This window comes from Notothenia rossii (genome assembly GCF_949606895.1).
Source record: "Notothenia rossii genome assembly, chromosome: 8".
Taxonomy (NCBI): Eukaryota; Metazoa; Chordata; class Actinopteri; order Perciformes; family Nototheniidae; genus Notothenia; species Notothenia rossii.
The window spans coordinates 65396514-65419752 of record NC_136906.1 but is presented as its reverse complement, the minus strand read 5'-3'; the positions used below and the strand labels follow the sequence as shown (position 1 = coordinate 65419752).

Below are 23239 nucleotides of genomic sequence, written 5' to 3'. Positions count from 1 at the left end.
TGAAATCATATAACCTACCTTAAACTTCAACTTTATTATAATCTCAAATAAAATGTTCTATTCAGCCAGGTATTGGACACATACGTATGTTCCCAGCTATAAGCAAAGACCCATAGTCAGTGAAAAAACAACAAAGTATGTTAACAAAAGATGTAGGATATAATGGTTTTATCGATAATGGAAGTAATCATTAGCTGCAGCCCTAGTCTGAAGTATTGAGTGAGCGCAGACCCAGGTCACAGATCATCTGGCCCTGGCGACCCCTCTGTTACCTATCTGATTTTAGAGAGAAACACAATCCCCCGGCAGAGCAGCAGAGGAAGTTCTCGCGGCAGGCAGGGCAAGCAGGTTCCTCCAAAACCAAAGCACAATTGTTGCAATTTCATTTCCTTCCCAGCAAAATGAGGAAATACGCTGCATTTTTTGTAACCAATGGCAGATGAGCGTTTGGCCAGAAGACCGGTCTGAACAAAAGGTGGGCTGTGCTATCAAGGGCTCTATTTATGGAAGTGGCTGGGAACGAAAAAATAAAAATGTTTGAGTACTTGAGGACTTCTGTTCTTCTGTTTCAAAGCTCTGGAGTTTGAATTCAGTGTCACTGCTCTTTAAGAATGATTTTAAAATCTTCAGTAGTGGGCAAATGTAACATCTGGCAATAATGTTATTTTCATTTAAAACTCTTTGAGTAATCAATAAAGAGAAATCTTGGCATGAAATATCGTGCCCTGATTGACTTCCATTAAACAAGCACGGTCACAATATGAGGTCGTCTCCACTCAGATGACCTCAGCCGTCCCACACCACAGAGAGTTTATGTGTATAACAGAGAAAGAAACACCTACACACACACACACTGCTCTTACACAGACACATACAGCAGACACTGAAGCACACATATCATGTGGTTTCCTGTCTGGTGCGTTCTTCTAGAAAGCCCACGCCGGTGGCTCTGGGTTTCTAGATGGATTCTCCAGTCTGTTTGGGGGCTTTGACTCCGTCAGACTGTGATTGGCTCACAGGCTGTCTGTGACCTGCTCACCTCACACCTAGCTGCCTTTCCCTGGCTGGCCAGACTCTCATATATGAGTTATAGATTATCTGAACCAAGGCAAGAATGAACAGATCTTGGTGAGAGACAGATGTTTTTTTTTTTTTTTTTTCAATTTAATAGCCTCTGTTCTACAAAAAAGCCAATACAGCATTCATTTAGGCTTCATGGGAAGAAATGTGCATTGTTTTTATTTTTTGATTTGCGTTCATTACAGATAGCGTTCAGAAAGTAAACAGTGGGATAATGTGTGTAATATAAAACGTCAGTCTTTAGGTGACGTATGTCCCATATGGAAGTCACGAAGTTAGTGTGAATTCACACATTTGTTAAATGGTGAGATGAGCATCTGACAAAGTGTCAAAAACACTTCTAAAGGTGCCGTCTAAATTAAATGGCCTTTATTCTGAGCAGAAAAGAGAATATTTCCCCTAGTGTCAAAGTATTTAATGAACATTTTCCTGATGAGGATGAGTTACGTTTTATTGCATTCTCCACATTTTTTGCTTCTTATTTTAACTTTGCTGCATCTGTTAGACTTCACCCCCACCTTTGCTATAGTTACAAACCCTAATGCAATCAAGAATAACGGCTTCTTTTTATGAAGTTATTGCCATAAATATTTTCTCCCCTCTTTACAGCTAAGGCGGAGGCGACTAGAAGACTGAACGCCAGCCTCTCAGCAACACTCAGCTGTCAACTAAACATAAATCTTACAAGAATCACTGTACACCAAGCTGAAATTGAAGAGCGCCTCGGTGCCACAACTAGGATGCCAGCCTAGTAGAGGGATGCCAGGGGGTAGCTGTTACACTCCACACTCTTGTGATCTGTCCACATGCCTTGTCGCCGGGCAGATTTTAAAAACGACTGTCTGTGACGCCAATGCAATCTTGGCAATCGGGGTTGGGCCGTGCTCGCATTTAGCTACTGCTGCTGCATGTAAGTTTGTGCGAATGTGTCTGTATGGGGTTGTAGGGGTGAAAGAGGGGTGCAACCTGACCCCTTTCCTGCTCTAACTTGGTCTCTCTCTCCGTCTTTCTGTCTCACATACACACACGGACTGGGACAGCTGCCATACTCGGGGCCTCTCCCACTGCACCAGAGGAAAAGGCTACAGCTAAAATAACCTTTTTTCCCCTCTTTTTTACCTCCTCCTTCATCTCTCTTACTTTTTTCTTCTGGTGGCCATACATTTAAATCCTGCAAGGCTCCCCGGGGTCAACAAACACCGCCGCTGCCCCCCCCCCTCACGTCTCTCACCGCTTCCTCCACTCGCCAACAGACTGGAGACTTCAATCAGGGCTCTGTCGGATCCATAGGGACTGTGAGTGGAGTTTGTGAGTGTTGTGTGTTTATACTCAAAGACTAGTCTATCTGATATAAATGCCTAATGCTAATACAAATCCTTATGATTCAACTCATTTAAAAAAAAAAAAACATTTGATCCAAGCAGCATCATCTCTTTATCTCAAAAACATCACCAAAAGGCAGTTATCACCTTTTCTTCAAAGCTAAACAAGTAAGTGACAACAGGTGGAGTGAGACACTTAAACGAGCTAAAAGTAGCATTAAGGGGCTAACCACTGTTGGCCCTGCCTCAGGCTCCTTGCAGCGCTCCCAGAGGACCCCAGACGGCAGGCTGGCCCTCGGCAGGCAGGCGGCCAGAGAGGACGCCTGACCATAACCCAGATGACGTGCGATGGATGTGGTGGGAAAAGGGCGGGGTGGAGGAAGTAAGGGACAGAAAGGGGGGGGACGGGGGGGGGGGGGGGGACTCTAAAAGGGTAGAGGGGAGGGATGAGGGTATCAGGTATCAACAGACAACTCCCCGAAACTTTGTGTGTGAGGTCTGCGCTGTTTTCTCAGTCACCCGAGACACGCCTATTTCAATGAAGCAATGCGGGGAAAGAGTTAGCCACTTTCAGCTTAAACATTAAATAATATATTTTAAATTGAATACTTGGAAACTGTCAAATGTAGAATTAAAAGCTCAGGTGTAATGAAAGTGAGACAAAAAGTAACCATTTAGAAGCATTATTTAAGCAGAAAAGCTAGATGCTGATTGGCTTCACCTTCTCCATTTGTGAGTGCTTTCTGGTTTTCTTTCTCTATGATATTGAACAAAATAACTTTGGGTTTTGCAATGTTGGTGGGACCAAACAGATCATCTGAATGAGTCAACCTGAGCTTTGAGAAAGTGTGAAAAGCCTTTTTCACTATATTCTGACTGGACATTAGCTAAGGCTGGATGTACATTCCTAAATACTGATTCAAACACGGATGCACAACAACAAAACTATTATGATATAGCTTCAAAATGTGCAGTTGAATACTTGAAAATAAGTCCCGGAAGTCACAGATCTCAGCTCGGTAAGCCTATAGCTCTGTGCAGTATGATTCAAATCTCTGTCCTTGCTCTGAGCTCTCATTTCCAACCTGAACAATTAATCAATGTCTTTGGGGCCGCAGCTCAAATTCGCATTATAAATGATATCAGTGCCCTATTTTAAGCAGGTAAAGTAATTGTGGGATATGGACATCAATATTTGATTTTTAGGTGGCAGCAAGAAAAGATGAATGTTCCTCTCCCCTTTCTTTGTCTTTCTCTGTGTGTTTTTGTACTGTACTGTATGTGTGAGTGACAGTACTCTGCTGGGGTCAGCCCGTAATCCAACCCAGGGCGAGTCTGACAGAGCAACACAAAAAGAGGGGGAAAAACAACATACTTCATGCGCTCTGTCCCACTTCGTGCTATTATTACTGTCGTGGCTGGCAGGTCAGAGGGAGAGTGAGGGAGAGAGAACCAAGCTTGATGGAGGAGGAGGAGGAGGAGGAGGAGGAGGAGATGAAATTACACCTGTTCTGGTGGCTGACTAACGACTTTGAAATGCGAGCAGACCTCGCTCGCCGCCAAAATCATTTTCCCAACAATACGGCCTGATCTTTAAACAAGCAGAACTGGGACGCTGCACTGACGTGACGAAGAGACGGCCCGCTGTGCAGAGACACCGACAAACTCTCAGGCACGGTGTGTGTGTGTGTGTGTGTGTGTGTGTGTGTGTGTGTGTGTGTGTGTGTGTGTGTGTGTGTGTGTGTGTATGTGTGTATGTGTGTGTGTGTGTGTGTGTGTGTGTGTGTGTGTGTGTGTGTGTGTGTGTGTGTGTGTGTGTGTGTGACTGAGCTCTAATAGATGTGGTGAGGATAAAAAAGGCCTACTTTTTTCAATTAAGTTAATCATTCAATTAAACAACTGGGATAACCAACTGTGTATTCACTTTAGGCACGCACACACACGCACACACATACACAGTTCCTAAATTGATGTCTCTGTCCAGCATTGTGTCTTGGCCTCATTCACTCTGACTGCAGCCATATGGTTACTGTACACTCACTGAACCACATCTGCTGTGTGTTATCGCACACACACACACACGTCTCTCCAATGTACCCATACCTCAGACTTGTGTGGTCGATATAAGGTATTCTCACACACACACACACACACACACACACACACACACACACACACACACACACACACACACACACACACACACACACACACACACACACACACACACACACACACACACACACACACACACACACACACACACACACACACACACACACACACGTTCACATGCATACAGTAGCGTTTAACTCACCATCTGTTCGTTGAGGTCCTGTGAGGCCTCCATGGCTTCTTTGGTTGTGATCCGCCACACACACTTGAGGGCCAAAAAATAAGGAAATAAAATGGGCGTCAATGGATATGTGAAATAAAAAATGCACTTTTTTTTTGTATCACCTGGGCACAGGTTGAATCATCACCTGTACTACTGTAACTTTGTTTTGCAGTGATGTCGATTGAGGGGGTTTGATTGCCACATTTAATCACATTGTGGATGAAACCATGCACCTACTGTATTCATTTCTCCTTTTTTCATGTCTATGTGCATCTGTCGGTTAGACCTTCTGTCACTGTGTTTATGTGTGAGCAACAGGAGACTGAAGGAGGGAAGCGGCAGCAGTAACTTCAGCATATCATCTTTAGCCGAGGGTGAAGTGGAGAGATAATTGCAGAAGTAAATATCAACAATGAAAATGGAGAAGTGTAAATGATACGGCTGCTTGGCTGGCTCTGGACCACAGTCACAGTGGCTGACTGGCATGCGAAGACAGTGAGTGACCCTATTAATACTAGACAGGAGACAGGTTGGCGCAGGAGTCCGGAGCGACGGGGAGGCCGAGGTGATTGTCTACAACCTGAGTGAGATGAGATGTTGCGATCAGAAAAGCTCATAACTCACATTCTGCCCTAGCCTTGTTTCCTTTGCCATTGTGACGCAGTTGTAACAAAAGGTCAGCTGAAAGAATGGAGAACAATGCCATCATCCCAACAGAACGGCACAAAATGGCTCTTTTCTGCTATTGTGTGCGAAAGTTTCACAGTCGAACAAAAGAGCATGCTGGGAAGCCACAAACCACACGCACACACAAGTCCTTCCCTGTCATTAGATCTGAGTTTCCCAGCAAGTGTGGCAAGGAGTGCCCCCGGCTCATTTTCCCTGTGACGAAGTTTTAATGCATTTGCACTATTTCCCTTACATGAATATTTTTCTACACCTGCAATTCGAACCAATGTCAAGAGCAAGCTGCTGCACAGTGTATTCAAGGCTCTGTGTCAATGCAGAGAGAGAGAGTACATATAGAGTATGTATGTGTATTCATCTCCTACAAAAGCTGACTAGTCTTTTAAATCTAAATGTGTCCCGAATTGACAAGTAAGAATATTACATTTGTTATTAATTAAGTGTTGTTTCAGTTTGATCCGTGCGTGTGTATGTATGTATGTATGCATGCATGCATGTGAGTGAGTGTGCGTCAGTGTGTGTGTGTGTGTGTGTGTATGTCTGTGTGTGCTCGTAAGCTGTGGACTTTTCTGGCTCGATTCCTTTAAACTAACTGGCATCCTTTTAATTTTTCATAGCGTTCAGCTCCTCCTCGCCTGAAACCCAAGACAATAATGCGTCTCTCAGGTGAATTGATTTGTGCCCCACTCCCTCTCTCTCTCTCTCTCTCTCTCTCTCTCTCTCTCTCTCTCTCTCTCTCTCTCTCTCTCTCTCTCTCTCTCTCTCTCTCTCTCTCTCTCTCTCTCTCTCTCTCTCTCTCTCTCTCTCTCTCTCTCACCTTTGTGGAGGACAGACTCAGGCTTCTGTTTGCTTTTTACTCTCCCCCTTTATGATGTATTCCTATTTAGTGAGGATGTAGTGGATAGCAAACCCACATTAAGTCAAGATTATCAATCAAGTTATGAGAAGTGATTTTTTTTGTGAAAGTGATACATTTGTATCTTATGTTACACTCAGTATCAAAGTATGGTAGCTTAGAATATGTATATTGAAAGAAAAAATATAAATTGTTTTTTTTAAATATTCTTATACGTTGACTAGTTTGCCCATCTCTAGCTACAGTATGTGGTATATCCCACTACACATGTCTGCCTGACACGGCCCTAAAACCAGAAGTTACCTGACACTGCAAGGGGAATCAATAAGGCCAGCCATTTCCTTGAGGGTCCCAGAAGAGAGAATTAGATTTCTCACTATGGCTATTGACAGCGACATAGGAAACACATATGGGACAGCGGAGGGTTAGAAAGTGCACTGCACGGCTACACTGTGGTAATTTCACGCTATAAAAGCCGAAGAGAGGAGAATGTTGAACAAACCGCAAACTGCTGCTGCAGGAGAGCGTGTTGTGAAAAGGCACATATTCAATCCGAGTCAAACTTTATTGACATCTGTCGTTGTTACGCACAGATCGTTTTTATTGGAGGGTGACAGTTTTTTAAATGTTCTTTTAATTGTTCAGGAAAATAGATGCAGATGCAGTTCTTCTCTGTACATTTCTATTTGGATTATTTCCGCAAAAGTGAGGCACATATTTATTCCTGTGAATAATTATCGAGTAGGCCTAATCGTCAAAATAAACGTTTTTAATGGGCAGTACAGTAGGTAGGCCTATACATGTTTTTTTAATAGACAATTAAGTCAATAAATAGAATATTTGTTTTCCTTATTACTGGCTATAGTGATATCGATATTTTATTTTTGACACATGCAAAATGATTTTCCCCTCTTAGCTTTAGAACAAAAAGTCCACGGACTGTCCCTTTAGCCTTATATTGAATGTAAAAAAAACATTTCAGATAATACTATAACAGAAAAATTAAATTAAATAAACATAAAAATTAAACATTAAATGCAGAATTATGAAATAAATTGAACAAATGTAAAGGCCATTTAAAAACTACATTGCAATTTATTAAAACATGTATTACATTTTATAGGACAGTTCGATAGGCTACGTTATATTGTTTTCATCACAATGTAAAACAGACTATTTTAAAATTGAGTGCAGTTTTCGGTATAGGCTTTATTTTAAATATCCAAAGTGCTATTTAATAAAAAAAAATAAAAAAAAGTCGGAACAATTTTGTTTCCATCTCTAGAGGACATTAACATTCCCCAAACTCAACACAACTCCAATCCCGTCCATCCATCTATTGCGCATTAATGCGCATTGGTTAAATATGAGTCCTTAATGTGAAATCTAATCTGTATGGATTACGGGGCAGTAGGCCTATCAGATTTTGAGTCGGCGCGTAACTTGTTATGTTGTTAGGGGCAGGCCAATAACCAGGGGCCATTCAAGCCCTGGGAGCTCGGACGCGGTATAAGATTCCCATTTCCTCCATATCAAATATAAACACAAACTCCACGTGGGATGATAGAAGAGCTGGGGAGAAAAATCGAGGACACACGGAGGGATGCTGGCAAAGCACCGAGGAGACACTAAATTCCTCCATGCGATGAATCTGGATTAAAAAAAAGGTAGAAACCACATCGACCTAGAGTCAGAGAGATCATAGGGCAAATCACCATCAGAATTAAACTTTTATTTAAGAAAAAATATATAAAAAAGAAAACCTTTTTAATATACCAGTTTTACGGGGGAGTAGGCTAATCTTTAATAAATGACAATCAAACTGAATTTACTGTGAAATTGTGAGGGTTCTCGTCTATAAAATGTAGTTTTTCTCAGTCTACCTGCGAATTAAAAGGTTGTTAATATAAATTAAAGTGGCGTGAACGTGCCAGGGGATGGGATGGAGTTGGGACTCCATAAATGACTCGTGAAAAATGGACACCAATTTAAATATGACAGTCATTCAATTTGATAGATGCTTTAATGGGTGCGTAATTGCATTCATCAATTTACGCAAATAAATTCATATAAATTGTGAAAATGTCTAGGCCTACGTATAATACATTGTTTGTGGGATAAATAATTTAAAATAAAGCATGTTTTGAAAAGGAATCATAGCCTACTTCAATACTTTGCATAGTTTAGATTTTATTTAATTAATCAGCTTCAATCAAAGTCAATAACCATGACAGTTATCGACTGATCCTCGGACTGCATGAACCCAAAACTGTCACTCGCACACCACAGATCTGTTATTGCCCATAAATAAGAAAGAAAGTCAACATACCTGTGCTTAAATTACTTTTGTCTCAGCAAGAAACAGCTCCCAGATTCCCTTCACTTCTTAGAAAGGCTCATAATCAAATGCAGTGTGGTCGCCGCACAGCTCTCCCTGCTGTTTGCAGGCTGTCACTGACTGGATCAAAAATACTTCAGCCACTGCTGGCCATTACCCGCTAGAGTCCAAAAACAAGCCCGACGAGTTGATCACACTCGATTAAACAAATTTACAAACTCAGACAAGAGTCCCGGGTCTCGGTTTCGGTGACCGGACGGCTCACCTCAGCGGGAAGCAACATAATTTTCAGTCCGCGTCCAAGTTTGAGCACCAGGCTGTTCAGAGGCATTAGGCTCAACTTCATTATTGAAAACCGTTCCGCTGCGCATGCGCTCAGCTGCCATGCGGACAGTATTGGGCAAGTGTCCAAAGGACTAATGGGGTTCAGAGGGGAGGGGGATACCAAAATGACATTCTTATTAATAGTTTGGCCCAAATGACGTGCTCACAGTTTTATTTATTGCATCAGAGCAAAAACAACACGCACCCACTGACCTATCTATATCTATCTATCTATCTATCTATCTATCTATCTATCTATCTATCTATCTATCTATCTATCTATCTATCTATCTATCTATCTATCTATCTAGCTATATATCTAGCTATCTATCTGGCTATCTATAAAATATGTAAAATGTATTCTCCCAATGGTTTTAATTATTATACCACAAATAAATCTATAATTATATTTAAAAAAATTAAATTGTTGTTCTTAAACTGTTACATTATTAATTGTCATTAAGTGATAACATGCAATAGTTACTGTACATGTTAACAGTTATTTAAGAACACAATTACGTGACAAATATGACTCTTGTATATATAACATGTTTAGTTTAAGAACAGATTGAAACCACAAGACACTGAACTGGTTCGTAAAGCAAAAGAGACACACAGTTATACTTCAAACTACAATATACAGTATTTTGCGTGCAAGCTTTTTGGATTCATTTTAATGTAAGTTGGAAAAATGCTCCAAGCAGTTTACAAAACATTACAAAGCAAACAATTTGTTTATGACTGTGATGATATATTAAAAAATGTTTGTACTTTGTAAGCTGTTCCAGAAAGAATTGATGTGAACCAGAAGAGATGGGTTCACTAATAAAGAGCTGCAAGCCTGGTTAAATCTAAGAATCACTTAAATGCAGAGTTCGGGTGAACTGACACTCACTGACCCACACACACATACAAATTATACACACATATACATTAATAAAAAGCAAACATGAAAGCAAAAGAACAACATCAAAGAGACACGCAGAGGGAAAACATGGCCATGCTTAATCCATATACAGTAATAGACAAAGAGATGATAAACAAATGTGCCAATAAAGCCCAAAAACATGCTGCGTGCACAAAACAAAATAACAAACATGGCTCTAATATACTCAGTCAGACAGCACCGCTCCACAGTGGCCCCAGATACAGTAGATGACAGATTTGGCCATGGAGTGTAGTTTATTTGAAAAATTGAATGTTTGTTATGGCTTATGGATTCTGTGACTGTTGGATCCCGCTGGCCTCGGATCTGCACTCTTTTACCATGCTGTCATTTATTTGGGATAATGATGTCAGACAGATCCTTGATTGTTGGTTTCGAGAAAATCCTGCTGACATTCACAAATACACACACACATACAAACTAAATCTTGCATTCTTTCCCCTGCTTTTCTGTCCCTCTCATGCACACAAATGCAATTTGTTTATATGATTGAAAAGGCTTCTTGGTAATAAAAACAACCAAGCTTCCCTGGCATTAAACACACAAACACTGCGGAAAAAATAATAGTGTTGGTCTTTGTGGCCTTAGATGACACATCGGCTGGCAGATCCTGAGGGAAAGGGAAAGCTTACATACTGGATAAGCGGTTATTTTTTTAACCTCTGTGTTTACTCTCACTCTCCCATCCTTTTATCTTTTATCTTTCTATCCATTCATTGCCTTGTAACATGTAACTGTTAAATTAAGTGCCAGAGATAATCCCAGCTGCAGGCTTGATGCAGTATAATTGATGTCACACACACATTAGTGGCTGAACTCAACGTTATCTCATCAGTTATTAGGAGTAGGACAATTAGCAGGCTGTGTAATGGATCAAGTGACCTGTGGTAAAAAAAAAAAAGAGTCCTCAAAAATTAAGCAAATAAATATATCAATTGTCTTTGACGTTTTCTCATCTAACGCCCCTATCAACACAACAGCATGATATTGTCTTTGACTTCTAAAAACCATTACAAATCACTGTTGAAAAATAAGTCAGTTTTATGATATGACAGCACTGTGGTTACGGTTTGGTTGAGGTACAAAAAACACTTTGTTAAGGAAAAGATCATGGTTTGGGTTGAAATAAGTACTTGGTTCATACTGGGAAACATTGCGGTTTTGGTGAAAATGACTACTTCGTTAAGGTCAGCAGAGCTTTATTGTCATGGTTACAATAACAAACACATGGATAACAGTCAAGATCGATTGTGGTCATGCTTTACAGAAACCTAGCATTGACTTTAAGATGAAAATGGGGAAAGGAACAGCAGGCCCTCGTTTTAACTCTAATGTTTTTCTGGTAGAACACGTTGGTTGTGCATCGATAAGAGCATAATTCTCATCTGGCTTCAACAACATGACATTTCATTTTTTTCTGCCTTAGTGAAGCTATATTTTAATAAATATTATAAACAATTGCTATGTGTTTCTTAATACAATTTTGCAATTTTTTAATATACCTATAAGTACAGTAGGACATCTCATAAAGTTAGCGTGGGGTATGCAAGTGTATGTCAGAGGACACGTCTGCTTCAGCTTTAAAAACAGACATTAAAGTTACCACTGTGTAATGGTAACAAAAACTGATTATCATAATCAGAAAAGCGTTTGCCTTTAGACACCGAGAGGAGTAAATAGGGAGGGTTCCAAATGCCAGATTATTTAGTCCTGTTGTCATCCTGCGCTGTGACACTGCTTTACATCTGAGCTTTTTTGTCATTCATACATTAGCACTGTGCAGAGTCACATAATGCCATGTGAAGTAGGTGTGACATCACATGATGACTGCGGTGTGTGTGTGTGTGTGTGTGTGTGTGTGTGTGTGTGCGTGTGTGTGTGTGTGTGTGTGTGTGTGTGTGTGTGTGTGTGTGTGTGTGTGTGTGCATGTGCGTGTGTGTGTTTGTGTGTGTGTTTGCTTGCTTTGGCACTGCATTGGGAGAGGGTCAAATTCAAATCTGTGGCATGGTCTGTGTACACGTACTGGCATGGCAAACAGGCCTGACGCTAAGAGAAAGAGAGAACAATACTCATTGACACTGAGACGTAATTCATCAAACCCAATTACCAAAGACACTCATCTGGGATTGTCCCAAAAGTAAAGTGAATGTGAGGTTCATCTTCTGGCAACACATACTTTGACCTTCAACCCAAACCAAGACAGGCAACACACCTTCTACGTATATCGTAAGTAAATGTTAATGTGTATATATTTTTAAATAATCAGTTTCATTTACTATAAATGTAAAAGTAATGTATTGCAGGCCTTGATGTTGGGGCAAAGGTTTGTAGAATTGTAATTCTTACCTATAAATATGGTTTCTATTGACGGCCTCCGTGCTAAAAGCTCTGTGAAATCAATCATGACAAATGTTTTATGATCCTGTGCCAGCTATTAAGCCTTTCAGCAAGTTCAGACCCGATTTCACTGTGCATGTGTTGTCAACGATATGACGCGACACCACGCTAAGACTTCTCCTCTATTTTAGCCTTCTTGAGTAAACGGCCTAAACGTATCCTGTGTAGCCACTGATAGAGGAGTGAAGCTGCTTCTCTGATAACGTGCTCTTTTCAGCCTTCTTTCACGTAAACGCATGCAGTTATTAGTGCAGAAAATCACATGACACATCACTGAAATCTCACCCTATTAAAAGGACATTTTTCTTGAAGTTTAGTGCAGACAGCAGACTTCTCCGAGTCCCTGATGTGACACTGCTTCTGCTGACCAACACATTTAACACATGCATTCTGTGGTAAAGGCATGAAGGAAAGGTTGTGGGGAATTTCACGCAGTTTACTTTCCGACATAATATCAGTTTGTTTTTAGTTCTGCTTTGAATCTCGGCCCTGCCTGCTGTGCCCTCTCCCTCTCCCTCTCCCTCTCCCTCTCCCTCTCCCTCTCCCTCTTCCTCTCCCTCTCCCTCTTCCTCTCCCTGTCCCTCTCCCCCCAACACTTACTCAGGCCTGAACCCTGCCGCTCAGTGATTGACACATTCTGTTAGAATAAATTAAAACCTCAAGCTGTGACAGATCCCGAAATAGCAGGAAGCTGTCGCTGACCTGCAGTCTCTAGTGCCACATGTCAGCAAGCTTAAAAAACTTGGCCGAACATTCTGCACAAAGGAAGCATGTGCAGGTGTTTGAGTGTTTTTGGTGGGCATACATGAGTCACAAGCACTAATCTATGTTAATGCTTTAACTACACCTGCAGGGTCAGGAAGTAATCCTACAGGTGACCGGACTGGACAGATGCGCGTATATTTGCTATAAATCAATTTCAAAGCGTTTAATTAAATTGAAACCACTTTGGAATTTGAAGGCAGTGGCAGATGGATCTATTTTTTTAGCCAGCTGTTCTCTGGAGGGTGACGCTGGGTCGGGGGGGCTAAGCCCTAAGATGTTTAGTGGTGCAGGACTGCGAGTCCCTTTGCCAAGTCAAAGAACTCCTGGTTCTTGCCAAGCAGGGGGTGGGTGGGTGAAAATACCATTTAGCTGGTTGGTATTTATAGATATGTGAGGAACTTGTGCTCAGGCCGGGCCGAGGTGCTGACGACGTAAAACGAGAGGACGCTTCCAGAAGTCGAGTGTCAGGGCACACAGATAAAAATACCCGGTGAAAGATGGGTCTGGTCATTAGTGAGGCAGTCTGTGACATGGCAGCATTTCAGAGGTGATTTATGGTTATTACTACAGTTAACCTATACCTCTCCCTTTCCTCCCCCTACCCTCATCCCAAATTGGTTTGCCAAATGAAATGGCGCATGGGTTTTATTTCAGGGGCCGAGTGCACAGAATCTTAGACTTCGGCAAAGTGCCATCGCTGGGTTTCGGATTTGATTACAGTATTAAAAGCGACACAAAAGCTACGTTTAATTACTTTCTTCTGTTAATTAGGATGGTGGTGCATGAGTCAAATCCAATGTTCATGTGCCTGTCGGAAAGACAAATATGCAAGTGCAAGGAAGTATCAACCAATACATTTAATGACTGCATAAACATGAAGTAAAAGATAGAAAGGGAGGGATAATGAACTCATTGCAGGACGCTGCCTTCCCTTATTGCTGGAGCGAGCTGCCACAGGGAGGAACAAAGGAAACATTTAACACATCGTAAATTCCTGTAATGTCCTGCCGAGGAACCCCCGCTCTGGTTACACTTGTAATCTTTTTGCTGTCTGTCCGGTGATAGAAAGACAAACATAATACAATAAAAGTCAATTAAATATCGATATGGCTGTTTTTGCATGTTTTAAGATTCTTCATTTTGTAGCCTTCTGTAATCACTAAACATTTTTTCTGGATTTAGTCTCAAGTGCTTCTTGCCTTCATGTGACAGGACAAGCTGTTTCCATTTTTAAATGAAATCATCCAAAATTCAAAAGCTGGACATACTGGTCACTTTTGTTAAATGATGTCTGGCATTAACGCGTAACCTCTTTTAGACTTAATCTGAGCTATTCATCACACCTGGAACATGACTGATGTTTTTCTCCTCCTCATTTGAAATAGTGTATACATTGAATATCAAGTCCAGATTTAGACCTGGATAGTGTTTCATCTGTTTCACAGAAAGGAAAGCTGTGCAGCTGAATGCTGTTAACACACACAAATACAGAACTTCTCTCCAAGAGTCTGCGGAGAAGTGCTACAATGTCTCGCTGAATTCCTTCCCAGTCTTTTCTGTCCCTCAAGGCAAATGATGGAGCATATGTCTGACTCGCTGAGATGGTGATCAAGTGTGTGAGAGCAGTTGAGGGGAGAGATGGAAAGAGGGAGTGAGCGAGAGAGTGTGATTTTGTCCCGCATTGACCGTCCTATGAGACTCTACTTGTGTGGAAGCATGATACAGAACAAGTATGTGTGTTGTGCATATGCTGTGTGTGTGAACACAACACGTACTGCACGAGTGTGTGTTTTTTTTTTTCAGTGGGGTTCAGGCCAACAAAATTAGTTTACCATCAGCTGTGCGTTGGCTCTCGTTCGGTCCCAGCCTCAGTCCAGTATTTTTTCCAGCTCCCAGCCACCTAATGGCGGCTCAGGGCTGTTTTACTGCACCACCCTGGGGAGGCTACTGTGGCCAGATCCAGAACACTTGGCTTTATGTGGATTGAATGTTTTATGGTTATGGACATAATATTTAAGTATAGGAACAGTCTCACATGAATCCACCCCCGCACCACTATCTCAAATAAATAGACCAGTGAAGGAAAAGTTAGTGGACACAATTCTGTATACTGTAGAAAAGACATTAGCAAAAAGTTATAGGCAGTTAACTGTAGCTTATACTGTTAAGTAGCAGTGAGATATTAGTATATTTACCCAGTATTTTATTGTGCATTTCTAACTTTTTATTTATACTTCTAGTCCACACTTCAGTTGGGGAATATTGTACTTTTAAAAGTTTTACTTTACAACTGTATATATTTGTATCACACAATACATATGAACATGTACAATTACAGCACAATTTGTTTCTATTAATCGATTAACTGGACATTTATCTGCAACTGTTTTGGTAAATTGTTTGTAGTTCTTTTGTCATATTTTGAAGGAATTTCTCACTATTTTCTATTTATTATTGAATCTTTACGAAACCAAACAGTGAATTGATTAATTGTGGGGAAAAGTCCTGGATGCATGACATTATAACAAATATGTAATGCATACACCTTTTATTTGTTGGGTCTCCTTCATCGTCAGAGCATGGATTTAGAAACCAAGCATAGGTACATTTCAAAATGACACACGCAAATGTGACAAAATGGCAATCCACGTCAAGGTAAGTCACAGTCAAACTCCAATGGGAAAGCAACATGTGTTGTTGACTTTCATAAGTACACATGTTTTCTCCTCAGCTCCAGGCTCAGCAGACGGAGAAGACGATCAAAGAGGAGTTTCAGAAGCTTTACCAGTTCCTGCGAGCAGAGGAGACTGCTGCAGTGAGGAAAGAGGCAGCGCTCAAAAGTGAAGCAATGGACACAAGGCTTGTTGAATTGACAACAGAGATCTCCTCGTTAACAGACAACCTACAAACCCTAAAGATGGAGATCAAGGTTGATGACATGACATTTATGCTGGTACTAAATGATTACCTTTCTAAATGTATATTTAGAACATAACACTGAGTATTTAACAGCATCTTAATATTGATTTGTTTTCCTATTTTTTTCTCTTTATTTAACAGAATGTCAAATCCACTCTGAAGAAGTAAGTTGTTATGTATATAACATTTAAGAGTGTCCACTTCAGCAGCATAGCTTATGGTAGTTTGGGACTGATCTCGTCCACTGTGTGGGGAAAAGTCCTTGATGCATGACTTTCTAAAGTTTAGGGTGTTTGAAGCTTGTTAAAAGGTTTGGAGGTTAACCTGAAACCATTTCTTAAACTGCTTGAATGGCCAGTCATAAACAAAACCCAAAAATATAGTGAAACTTTTGCAAGTTAAAGATATGTAACAATAAATGTATTTGTTTCTATGCACCGGATATAAATGGTACCAATATGGGTTATTTAAAATATTTCGACTGATAATCTTTGGCTTCTTATATTTCTTTAGATTCATCTTCAACCTACCAGACCCTGCAGACTCCATTAGGAGCCCTTTTCGACGAGTCCAAACACACTGGGAACCTGTTATTCACAGTCTGGAAGAAGATGAAGGACATCATCCAATACAGTAAGCAAAGCTTTTTAACCTACAGATGCACGTTTAGGTAACTTGCTTTTATCAGGAAAGCAACTTCCAGGTTTTCTATGAATAAACTGTAATGCCTTAAGTAGAACATTTACCTCTACTATAATGAACATCAATATAAATATTTTATTTCCCCCTCAAACTCGGATTACTCTGGACCCCAACACTGGCTGCAGCAGCATACTTTTTATATCTGATCACATGACTCGTTCAACAACAATGGACAAGCGTCAGACCCTTCCTGAAAACCCAGAAAGGCAGAGCGCCTCAGACGTCCTTGGCTCTTATGTTTAGCTGTGGAAAACGCAGCTGAGATGTGGAGGTAGAAGGTTATTGGGTTATTGCTGTGACTTGTAAGGATAACACCTGTGGAAAGAAATGGGGCATTTACATGTGCAGTTGCACTGACAAGGTGAGGGAACTTACTCCAGAGGATTATATGAAAGTTGTATCTGAAGATTCATTTCCCAAAAGAATCAGAGTGCAGCTTGATTATGACCATGGAATATTAGCATTTCTTGACCTTGACAGGAAAAAATCTTTAAATACGCTTTCACAGAAACGGTCTTTCCGTATTTTCAGTGAAACGTAAGAATCCTTCCTGCTGAATAGTCAGTTGTGCAAAGACAAACCCCTTAAACATTCTACATTATTGCAGAGGTCAAACAACAGAAAGAGACCTTATTTTGGGGCCAGTTTGCGAAATGAACTACCATAGCAAACTGTTATGGCCAAATTAGGAATATGAGTTTTATTAGTGTCTACTTTTTATTCTTTTCTTTTTAAATATAAGTTTTAAGTTTTTTTTTTCAGTATATTTGTGTAAATCTTTGCTATCCCTGTTTGCTCTTAGTTTTTTCAGCTTTAAAGGGGCACCCGACTGACTTTACACTTGAAGTTTGGTTTACTCATCCTGAGAAGTACTAAACAGCTTGTAAAAAAACGGAGTGTATATGGTATTTGGTGGCTCTGAAAGATCTTTGAAAGTGGTGTTTAAAAAATATGAGCATTTAGGAGGAAGGGAGGCTCAAATGAAAGATGCTAAGGAGTTGCATTATGGGAAATGTAGGAACCAGGATCACACATACAAGGGTCTAAAAGTTGTTTTGTATTAAACTAGATCCAAATGTAATCACTGGAAAATCTGTTTAATCTAATCCATTGTTTTCTTTAAGAATATACAGGTTGATAGAGGTTAGATTGAGTATGAATCTGTTGAAAGGTTTTGAAATAATCTTTAAAATATGTTTTGTTTTATTTCAGGATAAATCCACTGTTAAGATTGTATCAGCTTCTTGATGATATAATTCCCATTATAATACCCAGTTACAGACCCTGCTCTTTAGCGTAGTTGTAATCTGGTCTATGTTCCTTTTTGCAGGATTTTTCAATTTTGTTAAGTTTTTTTTCCAATCTGAATAAATGGAAACTCTTAAAAAGTAAAGGAACTGGGGGGTGGGTGTAGGGTAGAGGGATGGGATGTAATTAATCCAAAATGTTGTGCAACCTGAATTGTCTTCTGTACTGTGTTGTAAATTGAAGATGTTGCAAAAAAAAATGTATTATAAAAAAAATACTATACTGAGCACTTTAATTTTTTTTAAATAAAAATAAAAGTAAAGGAACTGAAATTCTCAGTTAATTGTTGGTTCTGTGATTCTTGCATTGCATGTTTCAGTGGTGAGAGTCTCTCTCGCATACCAGGAAGTGATGTCTGACTTTTTCCTATCACTCACATAGTGTCGTTGTTTGCTGCAGTCACAGTTTGATGCTCGCTGTTTTGAGACATTATGGCTGCGTTCACTTTCTGTTTTACCTATTATTTAAGTGCCAGCTAACTTTTGACCTGTTTACAATGTTTAATAGACAGCTCAGGTTTATTGCCACAAAGCACTTTTGTGAAGAAAAAAATGCTCAGCTCATAAAATTAAAAGCCAGAGATGAATGCCCACATTAGACTTTAAAAAAGGTTATTGCTTTAAGACTTGGTTACATTTTAAAGGTATTTTTGTAAGCTTAATGTCAATACTCCTTTGCACTAGAGATGTGCATGAAGGTTTATTATGGTCTACATTAATTTTGCAATTTTTTAAAGACTCATCAGATCATATTAATAATCAGATAACCAGGATATATTCTTTCCGCATTGTTTTTGCCATTAATGTTTCTATTTATTGCACTGCAACATTTTTTAAAAAGTGATCCGTGGTGCAGTTGATTTTATGTTTGGTATCAAACCCAATGTTCTTTTCAAAACCTCCATGCTAACTTGTTCATATAAGCTTAATAAAAATGATGCAAAGCACATCTTTTGTGATTACTCATGTTTCATTCATGTATTTTACAAAAGCAGTTAACAGATGATTCTTATTTTCTTTTATATAGCTTCCATTCCATGTGACCAATGGGCTCCAAATCCATAACAGATATTATGTTTACACTGGCAAATTAAGATGCATCTCTTTGTATTGGATTTGTTGGACATTATTTAAAATTAATATTATCATGAACAATTTAATGTTTGCTTGAAAAGTCTTTTCATGATAACTAGTTTTTTAAAATATTTTTTTCCAATAGCTTTCATAAACCTAATGTCATAACAGCATTGTTTTACTGCATTGGGCAAGTAGGACACGCTTCTTTTTATTGGATCATCAACAAATAACAGCTGCATTTTTAATAACACTATTCTATAAATTAAAGGAGCCCTTTAATCCAATACAAAGATGTGTCTTATTTTTCCAGTATAGTTAAATATCTGGTATGCATCGGGAATCAATAGATCACATGAAATGAAAGTAAATTACATTTTTCATTAAACATTTTTCAACTATTTCTCCTAATCATTAATTTCAGTAGTAGGCAATGGGCAAGTTAGCATGGAGATTTTTAAAATAACAAAGGCTTTGTGCCATTGAAACAGTAATGTATTCATGGTCCCTTAGTAAATACCCTGTGGTTCAGTTCTATGAATCGGATAGGAGCTAACCGCCCTCTAACTGCATGAAAATGAGGAAGAAGAGCCTCTAGATCTGACTGAATGTCTGTTGAACATCCAACATAAAACCAACTTCACTTTGTGAAAACTCCTCCCTTTTACTCAGAAGAGAGGAAGAAGGCAATAAGTCGGCACATAAAACTGCTCATGGTAATGTATTTGTAAAAAGATCTAGTTAAACGAAGGTTTAATGATTTAACTCGGTATTTTTGGTTTATTTAGTGTTGGTTGAAAGCACTTGGAGCTAAAGATTTGAAATACTACTGAATCTCTGAAAGTGAAAGTAAGTGAACATTCTGAAAGCCTCAGGAGAAGTCAGAATGGCTGCTAATGTTTCACCGTCTGAGGTGGACTTTACCTGCCCTGTTTGCTGTGATATCTTCAGGGATCCTGTTGTGTTGTTGTGCGGTCACAGCTTCTGTAAGCACTGTCTTCAGGAGTGGTGGAGACAGAGTGCTCTCCAGAGTTGCCCGGTATGTAAGGGGCTGTTTCCATTGGAACAGCCTCCACTTAATCTAGCACTGAGAAACCTGTGTGACAATTTGAGACAAGAGAAGAGTCAAAGACCTAAGTCAGGATCCAAGGATCTGATCTGCAGCCTGCACAGCGAGAAACTAAAGCTCTTCTGTCAAGATGACCGAAAGCTCATCTGTGTCATATGTAGGGATTCACAAAAACACAAGAAACACAACTGCATCCCCATCAACGAGGCAGCTGAACCCTTCAGGGTAAGAATACAAGCAATGTAGAAATGTTCTGTAGTTTAGAATGATTCATATTTCACATACCAGGCAAATGTGTTGTGTAACTCACCCACTGAATAGTCAGGTAACGTATGTGCCCTTTTTTTGTAGGCTCACCTCAGTCGTAAGGTGATGAATTTAAAAACGAAACAAGGGTCATTAAAAGACGAAAAGCTCAAGTGTGATAAAATGGCCAACCACGTCAAGGTGAGTCACAGACATGCTGGATTGAATTTACAGGTGCAAAACAACATGTGTTGTTGACTTTTAATTAAAACAAAATTAAAAAATGGTTTCTCCTCAGCTCCAGGCTCAGCAGACGGAGAAGACGATCAAAGAGGAGTTTCAGAAGCTTTACCGGTTCCTGCGGGCAGAGGAGACTGCTAGGATTGATGCAGTGAGGATAGAGGCAGCGCTCAAAAGTGAAGCAATGGACATCAGGATTGTAAATTTGACAGCAGAGATCTCCTCGTTAACAGACAAACTCAAAACCCTAGAGATGGACATCAAGGCTGAGGACATGACATTTATGCTGGTACTTAATGATTACCTTTCTTAATGTAAATTCAGAACATAATATTGAGTATTTAACATAATCTTATTATTGATTTGCTTTCCTGTTTTCTCTTTATTTAACAGAATGTAAAATCCACTATGGAGCGGTAAGTGGTTTCCTGTCAAACATTTAAAGTGTCCACCTTAGCAGCAGAGCTTGTGATTGTTTGGGAGGATCAAATCCAAGGTGTGGGGAAAGTCATGGACATGACATTCAAAAGTTTAAGGGTGGTTCAAAAGAGGGGAACTTAACTGAAAATATTTTCGAACGTGAATCATACTGTTTAAATGTTTTGTGTGATAATGGCGAATTTTGACAATGCAAACTCTTATATAAAGAAGTTACCATGAAAGCTAGTGAAGAACAGATACCACTCATGAACAATTCCAAAGAATGGGTTTCCTATGATGAAATTGATGACTTATAACTTAAACATGCAACAATAACTTTATTCCTTCAGATCCCAGTTCAACCTACCAGACCCTGAGACTCCATTAGGAGCCCTTCTTGATGAGGCCAAACACACTGGGAACCTTTTATTCACAGTCTGGAAGAAGATGAAGGACATCCTCCAACACAGTAAGCAAAGTGTTTTTGCTTTGTTATATTTTACATTTTAAACTGCAAAGGCATGTCAAGATACTGTTAATTTTATCAGGAAAGCAACACTTGGCTTTTCCATGAATACACTGCAATGCCTTTAAGAGAACATTTACCTTTCATTTAATAAACGTCACAATTAATATCCCCCTTTTGTTTATATTTGCTTTTTCCTGAAGCTCCAGTTACTCTGGACCCCAACACTGGCGGCAGCATGCGTAGTATATCCGAACACATGACTCGTTCAACAACAATAGACAAGTGTCAGACCCTTCCTAAAAACCCAGAAAGGCTGAGCAACTTTAAGGTTCTTGGCTCTGAAGGCTTTAGCCGTGGAAAACACAGCTGGGATGTGGAGGTAGAAGGTTATTGGGCTGTTGGTGTGGCTGTTAAGGATAACCTCCATAGAAAGATCTGGGCCATTTACATGTGCGTTTGCACTGGCATCCTGCGTGAACTTACTCCAGACGATTATGTGAAAGTTGTATCTGAAGATTCATTTCCCAAAAGAGTCAGAGTGCAGCTTGATTGTGACCATGGAATATTAGCATTTTTTGACCTTGACAGGAAAAAACCTGTCCACACTATCAAATACACTTTCACAGGAACGGTCTTTCCGTATTTTCAGGATAATGTAAAAATCCTTCCTGCTGAATGGTCAGTTGTGCAAAGACGACCCACTTAAAAATTCTGCATTATTGCAGAGGTCAAACAACAGGATGAGGCCTTAAGTATTTGCGAAATGAACTAACATAGCGAACTGTTATGGCCAAATTAGGAACATTAGTTTTTATTAGTGTCTATTTTTGATTATTTTCTTTTTAAATGTATGTTTTAAGGTTTTAATTTGTCAGTTTTCAATATATTTGGGTAAATCTTTGGCTGTCCCTGTAATGTTTTGACAGCTGTTTGATGTTAGTAACCAAAAACATGTTAACCTCACCATTGTAAGACATCATGCATGCTATCCCTGTTTGCTCTTAGTTTACTCAGCTTTAAAGGGGCACCCGACTGACTTTACACTTGAAGTTTGGTTTACTCATCCTGAGAAGTACTAAACAGCTTGTAAAAAAAAAAACAGAGTGTATATGGTATTTGGTGGCTCGGAAAGATCTTTGAAAGTGGCGTTTAAAAAATATGAGCATTTAGGAGGAAGGGAGGCTCAAATGAAAGATGCTAAGGAGTTGCATTATGGGAAATGTAGGAACCAGGATCACACATACAAGGGTCTAAAAGTTGTTTTGTATTAAACTAGATCTCAACTTAATCACTGGAAAATCTGTTTAATATAATCCATTGTTTTCTTTAAGAATATACCGGTTGATAGAGGTTAGGTTGAGTATGAATCTGTTGAAAGGTTTTGAAATAATCTTTAAAATATTGTGTTTCATTTCAGGATAAATCCACTGTTAAGATTGTATCAGCTTCTTGATGATATAATTCCCATTATAAAACCCAGTTACAGACCCTGTTCTTTAGCGTATAGTTTGAATCTGGTCTATGTTCCTTTTTCCAGGATTTTCAATTTTGTTAAGTTTTTTTTTCAAATCTGAATAAATGGACACTCTTAAAAAGTAAAGGAACTGGGGGGTGGGTGTATGGTAGAGGGAGGGGATGTAATTAATCCAAAATGTTGTGCAACCTGAATTGTCTTCTGTACTGTGTTGTAAATTGAAGGTGTTGCAATAATAAAATTATTATAAAAAAATACTATACTGA

At 39.6% G+C, this 23239-nt stretch overlaps 2 protein-coding genes across 6 annotated transcripts in view; one reads left to right on the top strand and one right to left on the bottom strand.

Annotated features, from left to right (window-relative positions):
• Positions 1 to 8992, bottom strand: part of eya4 (EYA transcriptional coactivator and phosphatase 4) — a 41671-nt gene extending 32679 nt beyond the window's left edge. For 3 of the 5 annotated variants that reach the window (XM_079642434.1, XM_079642435.1, XM_079642438.1), the window contains exons 1-2: positions 8613 to 8991; positions 4720 to 4782 (exon numbers count right to left, since the gene is read on the bottom strand). In XM_079642434.1, the coding sequence (XP_079498560.1) occupies positions 4720 to 4752 (33 nt within the window). In that variant the 5' untranslated portion in view covers positions 4753 to 4782; positions 8613 to 8991. Of the gene's footprint in view, positions 1 to 4719; positions 4783 to 8612 lie in introns of all 5 variants that reach the window. The other 2 variants (XM_079642436.1, XM_079642437.1) reach the window with 1 other exon arrangement.
• Positions 178 to 23233, top strand: LOC307016248 (E3 ubiquitin-protein ligase TRIM35-like; the record flags this gene model as incomplete). The annotated part of the gene is made up of 12 exons (XM_079645286.1): positions 178 to 183; positions 931 to 996; positions 2259 to 2375; positions 15785 to 16006; positions 16114 to 16136; positions 16486 to 16605; positions 20286 to 20349; positions 20476 to 20571; positions 20669 to 20899; positions 21004 to 21026; positions 21381 to 21499; positions 21700 to 23233. The coding sequence occupies 12 exons, from the start codon at positions 178 to 180 to the stop codon at positions 22203 to 22205; spliced, it is 1593 nt and encodes a 530-aa protein (XP_079501412.1). The 3' UTR covers positions 22206 to 23233.
• Positions 23234 to 23239: the final 6 nt, after the last annotated feature.